Consider the following 11,238-nt stretch of genomic DNA (forward strand, 5'->3'; position numbering starts at 1 on the left):
TCTTGTTTCAGACTCCTAGTGCATTATGTTGCAGCCAGAGCTTTATATTTGAAAGAATCAAAAGAGCGTAGCGATCCCATGTATAATCTACAGTCCATATACATGGGGTTTGGCGTAAAGTTGGTCATAAAGCTAAGTTGTCGCAACGGCAAGTCGGGAGTACCAGTGTATTGATGCGCCATCAATAGTAACTTAACAAAGTTGCGATTTCTTTATCAATAACAAGTTGCCCATCGAGGCTCCATGCACGGCACGAGATTATAATCTTGGACATTCGTGAAGGACCGTGATACGGGGTCTCCATTAATTCTATATTCGAGCCTTCATATCGTGTCTTTCAGTGAACAAATTAGTGAACTTGGACCTGTAAAATCATCCACATCCAGTAGTAGTTGTAGTATATCTGTCGTAGCGTAAGCGCCATTAAATTTAAAGTCTTGAAGGCAGCTAAAGCTTAACCCCATAAGTTAATAATCTGGTTATGGACTTACATGACACAAACGGGAAGTAAGCTTCCCAAATGTTTAGTAAAGGTTATCTTAAAACGGCATTGTTTGCACAAATGTCTTTCAGTAGATTATGCCGCGTGAGCTTTGTAGAGCAGCCCAAAGCTATAAGTTGCCCCCCAGTAATCGGGTACATACGTCTGGTAATCTCCTTTCATGTTGGAGTATAATGCAGCAAAGCCTTTTCCAGATGGCTGTAAAGGAAAAACGAGTCAATGCCGGTGACATCCAGCGGGGCTCATTCGACGTGGCAAATGTGGCTGCAACCCCGTCACATAGAAACTTCAAGTGCATGGCACCAAAGAAGGCTATGTTGAGAAAAAACCAAGACCACCCACAATTATATCCACTCTTTATCAAATTTGAGAAAGCGGGCTGATGTTGCGCATGTATCATTTGCTAACTAAATGTGAAAACCAGTCGTATAACTTATCACCAGTCTGGCTCCCAAGACAATAACTCGCAGTTTTTCTACCTGTCTGAAATACAATCAGATGACCGCAACATACAGTCGCTCTTTTCTGACGTAAAAGAGATACACCATAAAGAACGCGTTTTTAAAGTTGTTTTTGTCTAATTCTGACACCTCGACTGCCTGCTGCACATGCCGATCAGGCTCTGCTCGAGGTACCTAGCAATACGATCGCTTGTGCTTCATGAAAGAGGAGGGCTTATACATTGCCAAAGTTCTGCCAAAAAGTAGTGCATGGCACCGAATAGTGTGACTTCCTGCTGATCCATGGCTCGTGATGCTCGATCCCTATAATGAGAGCGTATCTCAAGTGCGGCTCCTGATCAAGACAACAGTCCGCAATAACAAATTCTTCAAACTTTACTAAAAGGCTTACTATGCTTCAGCACATTGCTAGTTTTTTTGTCGCAAGACGCATGAGTATCACAATCGTATTTGGCATCTTCAATGCCTCTGTACTGTATACGTTTTTGATAGTTGTGCGTTGAACGTTGTTATACGCCGCTCTTGAGAGCAATTCACCGTTCCGTAGATCCCGGTGCGTGGGTAGTAGCAGTTAGAATCCCCATCTATCCTAGAATCTCACTCCATTACCCAAATACAGTAGAATCCAGTTAATCTCAATAAGCCCCTCTTGGCCAGACGACTCCCCGCAAAAGGCTCTTCATTCCGCTCTTGCGTGGGACTCTGACTCCTCTTGCGAGGAGAGGAACAATGAGGAAGACTTTTGCTGTCCAGCATATGAGCATCTGCGCGTACGTCAAGTTGCACGGCATATTAATTTCTATTTTATTTCTTACCACAGCTGGAGTATATCGCATTTGACACACTGATAAACCTCACACTTTCAGTAACCCGTTCGGCCACCGCAGCACTAAATTTATGTGCCGCATATAATTCGACACCCACCGCTTTCTCAAAAATAGTACGGAGGACGCGAAAGGTCTCAATTGCAATTTCTCCCGTTCCGAAACCGTTCATTAGGAATGTGACTGTATCTGCCTCCGTTAAAATGGTTGACGTCATTGCATAAGTATTAAGCTTCTTTAAACTACTCGCTAGTTCTCGTCCCCCCTTCTGGGTAGACAATTATTTCGAACACACGCAGTCCCCCTGGTAACGCGGTGCTAAGACCCACAACATCTGTCAATTCAAATCCTTCGATGTATAAAACATCTCTTTTACCACAGCTCTACATTTTTGTTTCTATTCTCGCGCGTGGCCTTCTAGTTTCGAGTACGCAAGCGTAACGCGCTTCTGCTCTGATTAGAAAATAGACGAATCCACAGCCATATCAACTTCCCTCATCGTTTCTCCCACATATCTCTTAAAAATGTTCTCTTCTGCTTGATAAACATATTTAACCTTCTTCGTGGGGTAGTCAAGGAGACTTGTAACTGCCTGGACTACTCTGATTTCTCCGTTCACGAGTGGATGCTCACTCTCGACACTTGCTCGTGTACATTACCTGCTTCTTTTATACAATTGTTCCAAATGTATATGGTTTATGTACACAAGATCCAGAGCTTACCCCATAAAAAGTAAGCTCAGCGCTAAGCGCTGCCCGGTCTTGATGAAGGCCTCGGCTTATAGCTATGCAGCAGGCCAATTGGGATGTGCAAGGCTGCCTACAGCAAAGAATGAACTGGCTGCCTCGAGGTTTACGTAAGGATTTGTACTTCGCAAAGTCCAGCTTTAGTCAATGCTCCAGTCGGATGTTTTCTTTGCTGAAGCTGGCTTATATAGTCGCAAACCGGTTAAACACCATGGCTGCCTCGCCCACCCCAAGTCTGATTGGTAACGCGCCAGAAAGCCTTCGCGGGTCAATTATGGGCTGGAGGCGCGCGCATACGATGTACTTGAGTTTGCAAATCTTGCAATGACTTTTTTTTACTTGCTGACAGTCAATCTAGGCATCATTGGTCAGCTTTAGCTAGCCTTCATGTCGTCATGAGATTTTGGTGTGAATCTTCGCTGCAGGGGAGAGTTATGGAGAGCGCAGCTCATACAGGGGTGAAGCGTAATGTTGGGTACGCGACATCCTCGTTATGCGCTTGGCTGTATGTTTTGCTAGTAGTGAAGGTGTCAGGTTGGCTCTCGAAAAATCTCAGCGACCTCTCCGCACGTAAAACACCATGTATATATTGCCAATCATGGCTCGCGAGAAGTGGAGCACTTTTCAGGGATCGTTTCATCTTGTGGGCACTTACACGAGACCCACTTTAATTTGGCTGTGCTCATGCGAGCAGGCCGCGATAATGGGAACAGAGCGTCAGGCGAAGTGAGTGCTCTTAGTGCAATTTTCGGTCCGTTATCTCTTGAGTTTAACTAGATTGTACCGAAAATTCTGGGTCTTGGGGCATAATGCATCGCTTATGTGAAAAGTGCCAAAACCAGGTTCTATGATGAATAACCATGTAAAGCCGTGGTACAGATGAGGAGGTGTAACTTTTGAGACGAGGAGTCCGTATGACATGTTGGTGCTAGCATCATGCTATGTAGTACGTACAGATGAATCTGATTTTCAGCTAACATAACTTAGTTCTAAAGAGATACCACCCTTTAAATAGAGATGGGTAAGTTTCTACTTGTTTTTGGATCTTTGCTCTGCAAGCGTACGAGCTCAACCTTTGTGGGTTTGTTAATGTGACTCATTGAGCCAAAGCTTTTTCTGTACGATGTACACTGATGCTCCTTTGTAATCCTGATAATTTGCTTCGACAAATCTTGGCTATATTGTTAATTTAAGGGTAGCCAAGTCATGTGTACATACGGCAACAATTCCATTACACCCTGCGCCTTCCGACTCGACCCAAGCCCACCGTGATTGAGTCTTCAATTTGTTTGGTTTTGCCGCCGCGCTGTGGCAAAATCCATACACGCCTCTGTTTCCGGGCGCTTTGATTATACAGAAAGGCATGCGTAAACAAGGCGCTTTGATATCGAATCTGACCCTATTAGATCTTGAGTTCCCCGATGGACCACCAGCAGTTGAAGAGCATATACTGTAACACAGTTGACGTGCATCTCGCACAAAGAAAATTTGACCTGGTGGGTCCGCGAATACAATATGTGAAATTAAGATTCTCTCAAGTGGCTTAGTACTTCGTTGCTCCAATTACACTCTCGAGTGACATATATTGCTATTTAGATAAATATGTTCTAATATGTATGAGCATAGAACGATCTATTTCGATTGACGCAAAGCAAACAGCCCACGTGATTCACTGACCTCTATTCCACGAACAGTATAAAACTTTAAAACCTCTGAGCACTGCCTCATTACACAAAATTGTAGTGTGAGTTCTGTACAACTATACAATTGTGGATTTTGCATGAATAAACAAAAATGAATTGTGACGTACACAATATTATTGTACGAAGCACATCTCACCAATCAGCACCAAGATATGGACACCATCTACTTAGGACATTGTACAAAATATAACACTTAACATGCCAACGATGTGCTCGGAACATCATTCTGCCCTTAGTACCATTCCGTGCCTGCTCTAGCGAGCATAGTTGCATTGAAAGTCCACGCCCATCGAGACCATCATTTGACTTAGCAAGTCTGTGCGAAAGACGCAGTCCTCGCGGCCGCCGGCATCACCATAATCTTCAAGTTGCAGCCGTCGTGTTCTTCAATGGTAATGGCAGTAGCGAATCTTGTAGTCCTAACATGGATCTTCCACCCTCCTTGAGATATATATGACCGGGCCAATCACGGATAACAAGCCGTTCATTACGTTTCGCCTCTTCTCTGCACGGATCATGCATTACGTCTCCGATAATCTGACGAAAAGCCTGCCAGCTGGATTCACGTCAAAGTCCACCTTATTACAAACGCGTTAAATCAGTATCTAGGAGTCCAGCTTGTCCATCTGTAAGCGCAAGAGTCTTTAGCCTAGATCACGTCGAGATCATGGATGGAAACATTTGATGTTTGACGCCAAACCAAGGCGTGAACCTTACTGCGGGCCTCCTTTCTGTCCAAACGGAGAACAAAACAAGCGTTTAAAAAATTGATCCGCGAGCACATACGGACCTCACAGATGACCACCCGTCAGAAGAACCATCCTTCTTTAGAGCGGCAGCGGTCGAGTATGTTCGTGACTCTGTGCGATATACACTTTAAGAACTGAATACCCCCAAATAGTCGCACTCACGTCGAGCACTGTGTGAAAAAGACACGTTGACTCACCCGTCCCACAGCCTAACAAGCCAGTTTCAGATACGCAGCTGTCCAACTTGTGCGTGGTTTGATGTTTGACAGAGCGAGCTTCGAGTGACAAGTTTATCACTATACCTTCACTGCTGTTGAAAATCACGTGACTTCACTAGAGAGCTTTTTAAGCTATCCAAAAGGATAAAAACGGAGATTGAAGGGCACTACACGGGACGACCCTCTGCATTTTGCTGGGCATTCCGCACGGTTGGTTAACTTGAAGAGAGCATTCGCATACTTTCGAATTTCACTCTTGACCAAATGCTGCGACTCTGGGAAAAAGTCGACGTCCACACCTTACCGAGAATCCACACAAAGACAAGCTGCAAAAGATCGTCCTTCGTGGGCACTGCTTAAAGAGCAAGAGTGGCACATTTCCACGCAGTGCAAGTGGAAATAGGAGATATTGGAATTATCTTGTGAAATAGAAAAGATACCCCCGCTGCAAAAACAAGTGGGGAGGTTAAAGTCCTCTTTCGGCCTGATTACCCTGGTGCCTTTGCCGCTTATAAATTGGCGCTCCCTCGATCACATTTATATTGACTATTAGAAGTATATTATAATGTCTTTTCAGCTCAACCGGGAACGTTCGACTGTACCGTAAACGCAATTAGGTCTCGGAGACAGCACAAAATGCATGTTAATCAGGTTGAGATTATTCATGAAAAACCATTGCGTTTTTCGGTACGTTTCGTTTTCTGGCATCGGCAAGTTGATATTGTCGATCACTCGACGCATGACACTAAATTTATTGGGTAAAATATAATAATTGATGAAATGAGTAGCCAGACCGATATCAAAAAGTCGAACGGTACCGACACCTAAACCGGAAATACTTTGTGGCGCTGTGTATGGGACATATTAGTTAATCAACCATCTAAAAATCAAGTGTAAACTCTCGAGATTCGGGTTAGCGCGGGGTATTCAGTATAGCACCGCGGAGTCTTTGCGCAAGTGCTTTGGATTTTTTTTAGCTCGCAATCAGCCGGACACGTCTAATCATCTATCTCCGAGTGGTGGGCGGCGCGTCTCTGTACTGATCAGTTCAAGAAGGATGTCAATTGATGCTGGAGTGCTGTAAAAAAGATGGTTTTTAGATTGTGCCATAAAATTTTTCATAAGTTCCTCAAATCTATACCTTTGGTCATCGTATGTCATCTGTCACATTAGCGTAATTGCTATAGGCTCGGTGTTACTCCAAGAAGATGCCAATGAATATCATCACGTTTGAGTCTTGCCAGCTGAACGCAGCAGGGATCGCCCATTTTGCTCATGAGCTGTTTGCAATATAGTATGCAACCCAAGCTTAGCGTGCACCAGATTCGCTTCAAGTCGTTTGTGATCGAAACAGATCTTGTGACATTGCGAATAGCGACGACGTGACATCAAGAATGGCATTATATTTATCTCTGAAAAATCATGTATTGAACTAAGTTAGCCATATGTGATAATAGTGCGCTTTCGCGTCTCCCCGGCTATGGAATGTGCGTGTCACGATGGTGGCGCTGAAATTCGATGAGGCTATACGTACAGCGTACGGATCAGAAGCAACATATGTGGCGTAGTAACAAACCTTGAGAATTAAATTTTGCGAGTTGAGAAGCCGCTTTGTCAAAGCGTTCAGTTGCACCTTTGCCCTATTTAACCTTTTCTCAATGCTTACTTCGTTACAGCGCAGACCCATAAGACATCCAACGAGTGCTGGTACTTCGTGACGTAAATTTCAAGTACATAACCGCTCGAGATACACCAGGCGCCTACCTCCAAAGAGAAGCGATGTATATCTGAGCAAACATTAAATATTGGTGGACTAAAAATGTATACCTGGATAGACACTTATGTGCGCACGCGCGAAGATGCCGAGTAGTGAACACTCGCTACATAAGTCAGCTTCGGCAAGTATACCAGATTTGCACAGTTTTGGAAGCTCATAAGTGTGAGCTTTTTAGCAGATTCCCCATCTCTCCGCTGTCAGCGGCAGTGCTACCGGTGTGTTGATAGCCAAGGTTTCTCTGACTAAAGTGTTTGCCTAGTTTTGATGGTGAGATGTTTATGGATCAAGATACATACCTAGCAGCGTGTCAATATCAAGGTGCTGAGGTCATATTGAGGATACCAATCACTTACCATCCGCAGACAGATGGTCAGATAGAACGCGTTCGTCGCATGATGAAGATTTTTCTTCAGAGGCCATACGTGGAGCGATCGCGGTACTGGGGAGAATCATTCCAATCCGACCTCGAAGTGAGTATGGTATTGGTGGGGGGGGGTACGTCTTTGATTTTATTCGACTTGCTGGTATTCGATCGGCTAGACATCTTAGCAAAATAGGCAGTTCCATCGACATAAATTGAATGTCAAGCGCCAAGTGCGCAACGCCATAGACAAGGGCCAAGATGAAGTCGATTGTCAAGCGCCGAGTGCGCAACGCTATAGCCAAAGGCCAGGACGTAGTAGAGCACCCAATCGATGACAGTAGACTTATAAGGTAAGATTTTATCGGATACTGTACACCTACCTACACAGACAGTGTCTGCATTCTATACAACATATATTTTGGTCCCGCTACATCAAAGCCTTTGCGGTTGTAGCAAGAAAACGAATGATATACACTATTTGCTTCTTTTAGAGGTGTTTTTTTTCTACGTTGGCTTTTGAAGCTACATTAACATTTCATTTTTTTGTTTGTCTAGCTCTCTTAAAGACGAAACAATGTATCACGCCTTCCTTTTTCAGCGTCTTCTGCGTCAGGCCTACGACACGATTCTGTATCTCATAGAAGCCACAAGCCACGCGTTACCACGACATAGCTCAAAAAGGATCCCTGATTGTATCCAGATTCAAAATCGCCCGCAAGCCGAGACTCTCTAAAAAAGTCAACGTGCTGTCATCATCAAGAATGCAAACACAAATCGTTGATGGGCGAGAGAAGGATTTCATCCATGCGGAACGTATAGTGCACCGGCGGGATCACCAAGGCGGAATCCAGCCAGTGCGTGACGAATGATTTGGTGAGGATAACATTCCCTCACCTCAAAATTCGTTGAAGATTGATTAGTCATTCACAAGATTGCGCTGGCGCCATTGCCATTTATGTCTTAGCACACTTTCCCTTCGAAGAAGATGCAAGTTCGCCCAGCGAAACGAGCTTGCCTCTAGAGTGTTACATCAAGGCTGCTCAAAATTTTAAGTTTGGTAACTAAATGAACTAGCAGGATCGTGATGCTGAACACGGTGATCATTCGCAAGGAATATATGGTTATTATCTTCCTTAGCTTCCATGCTGTGACAAAGTCAAGCGGTGAAAAACACCCTAGCCTTGCGTTTATTTTTACAGAAACAAGCTTATGAGGCTGATTCATAGTCAGGGAACACAATTTCCCGGTCGCTGCTGCACCAGTACTCTAAAGAAATCGTGACCTGAGGGGTGAGAACCGTTTGCTGAGCACTGTCAAGCGCTCGTTTAGCACAAATCCCAGCACGCATAGACGTGTCAGGGGTCTGCATCCGCGCGGCTAGCGGCTTTTCAATTACATAATCACGACGTTGTTGGGTCTGCAAATTTTGCTCTAACCCTGGCGCCTGCAAACGTACAAGCTTCGCTCACTGAGCCAGTTCAACTTCTCAGTAACGAGCTAGAGTTCGTCATTTTATACGCTTCGGGTTGTCCTCCACATTTTGCTTAAAAATCGGATACACAGTTCATATCCCGTATGTATACGAGTCGGGGCGTAGTGAACGCCTTTTCTCCGTATACAACTCTGCCGTGTGTACAAATTACTGTATTAGGACTTAAAGGGCCGCCGTGACAACTCTTATTGGAAAAAAATGTAGCTTCCTGTTCAAGAATGGCGCTCACGTCGTCGAGCGCAACTGCCACACCTCTCTAAGTGGATTGGTGGTCAAAAGAGCACGCTAAGGAGAGGACTTCAAATGAGAAAATGGCCCGTAACGGTATGTATTGTATGCCGCAAGTGAGGAGAAGATCTGTGTGAAAAGTGTGCGCTTGTTTAGCGATCACCTTTACTCAATGTAAGTGTCAAACCCATGTGGTTCACACCTAAGTGTGAGGCCAACAAAGTGAGGTCAACAAACCCTCATGCACACTGAGGTTTACCGCTCTCCTTTAACAATATTGCGCAGGCGCTGTTGCCGCCAATGCCTTGTCACTCCTTGTTTTTATATTCCATGGAGAAAATGCAGGGTCGCCTAGTACAATGCGGTCCCTATTAGCGAGTGAGGTTCGGCTTTTTTCTAATTGCCAACAAATGCCTACCAGTGTTTCCGTTGATTAGTGCTCTAGAATCTATACTTGTTGATGGTAAAAACATTACAGGCGCAATAGAGGCGAGCCTGAATTGATGTACAGGAAATGACGGTTTATACCGAGATCATTAATGGTCAGGGGGGGCAAAATTCGAGCTTGCACTCACGTTAGCCTTTGAAAGGTTGTCTGGTGTAAAAGCTGAACTTTTGAGATCAAACTTATGTGGAAGCGTTAACAGCTAGTTCATTAATGCTGAATGCACAATCTCATGTTATGGGGACCTCAAACGTCCATGCTAACCTTTTTACTTGACCGTTAGACACCGCTGTATACGGTAGGCTTGATTGTTTAGAAATAGCTAGGTTTAGTAACAGTAAAATAAACGCTTTATTCTGTCAAGTTGGCGTGGATGACTGTCTCTCATTTCGATGCAAACTTTTTCGACACAGAGTCACGCAAATGCAGTAAGCTGTACTTATATAATAGGCGTATTATGTTGATATATTGTAAGTGCAGTCCTTAGCTACGAAACTCACACCTGTATACCCTTCAAAAGTATCTCTTATGTTTTCTCAATCAAATGCTAGTGCACAAGAAAATAGAAAACATATAGCAAAAGCCTGTAGAAGGACGCGGTAGTCTATCTTGTGTAGGCGGGACGGCGACACAGGTCGGTGGTAGCAGCAACCGCAAATTTATAGGTGTCATAAGATGAGGTCACGGTGTCGCTTTGGGGAGGTGCTACGAACGAGTCCCGACGTTGAAGCAAAATATAGAGGTGGAGAACTATGGACAAACTGGGCTTGTATGTTGTCGAGAGGTGAGTGGCCTTCTTGCACGCTATGCGTGGGAGAAGTCAAATTAGTCAGTTGGAGCGGCTTACCAACGTGGTGGGTATTCCAGAGATGATATTAATATCTGCTTAAGTAGAAAAGATGTCCACACTGCGAAAATCTGAAACTATTTGACCTCTCACTTCAGCAAGACTGTTTAGCTCCGTCACATCTAATGGCCTCGCAAACTCTCGGTCTTTAACTAAGCTGAAAAAAGCAGCATTGTTTAGCGCAGCACCTTTTCTATTAGCGAGTGAGGCTCGACCTTAATCAATCTCAAAACGGAATTGGTATCTTTACTTGCTGCCACATCAAAATGGGCGAGGCTGTAAGAAGCACAAGCTGGATGTGATAAATATTCGCCTTCACATCCAAGCCAGGCTTCTAAGTCTGCTTTTTTTTATTCACAAAGTTGGCTCATCCCGCTGTACGAGGGGTAAGGCGACGCACTATTCTTACTCATTGCGCAAATGGTGAACTTTTAGAATTGATTAGAGCAAAGATAAACTAATCTACTTGAAAAAACTCTTGGATCCCCCACTTCTGAATTGATCCAACGAAATCAACCCCTGTGCATTGTTGGCTCATTTACTTTAAGCCAATACTACCTCGGCGTGAGGTGCAGAAGAACCTTGTTGCGAGAAGACCTCTAAACCGTATAAGGTACCTCAAGCCATCCGTTATGATTACGTTGCTTAAAGTTTGCATCCAAAATTGGCATTTTTTAGTATCGGCCACACGACGAGATAATGAATGTTTATGACGTGCCGCCATAGCTGGTAGAGCTCATGAGAGTCGATCACTGGTGGGCGGCACTACTTGTTAACAATGTATTCTACTAACTTACGGAAATGTTAGTGGGTCTGTGGGCTCGTCAGAACTGTTTGCAGTGTCTTGGTCGCATTGATCCTACGTATGTAGGATCAATGCGA

General features: G+C 44.3%; 1 protein-coding gene across 1 annotated transcript; it reads right to left on the reverse strand.

Moving 5' to 3' along the window:
* Window positions 1-3,709: 3,709 nt before the first annotated feature.
* On the reverse strand, window positions 3,710-4,005 carry PHALS_01930 (uncharacterized protein; the record flags this gene model as incomplete). Its single annotated transcript, XM_024716415.1, has 2 exons — window positions 3,710-3,863; window positions 3,932-4,005. 2 exons carry the CDS (start codon window positions 4,003-4,005, stop codon window positions 3,710-3,712), a joined length of 228 nt encoding a protein of 75 aa, XP_024582016.1.
* Window positions 4,006-11,238: the final 7,233 nt, after the last annotated feature.

This window comes from Plasmopara halstedii (assembly GCF_900000015.1).
Source record: "Plasmopara halstedii genome assembly, contig: Scaffold_1651, whole genome shotgun sequence".
NCBI lineage: Eukaryota > Oomycota > Peronosporomycetes > Peronosporales > Peronosporaceae > Plasmopara > Plasmopara halstedii.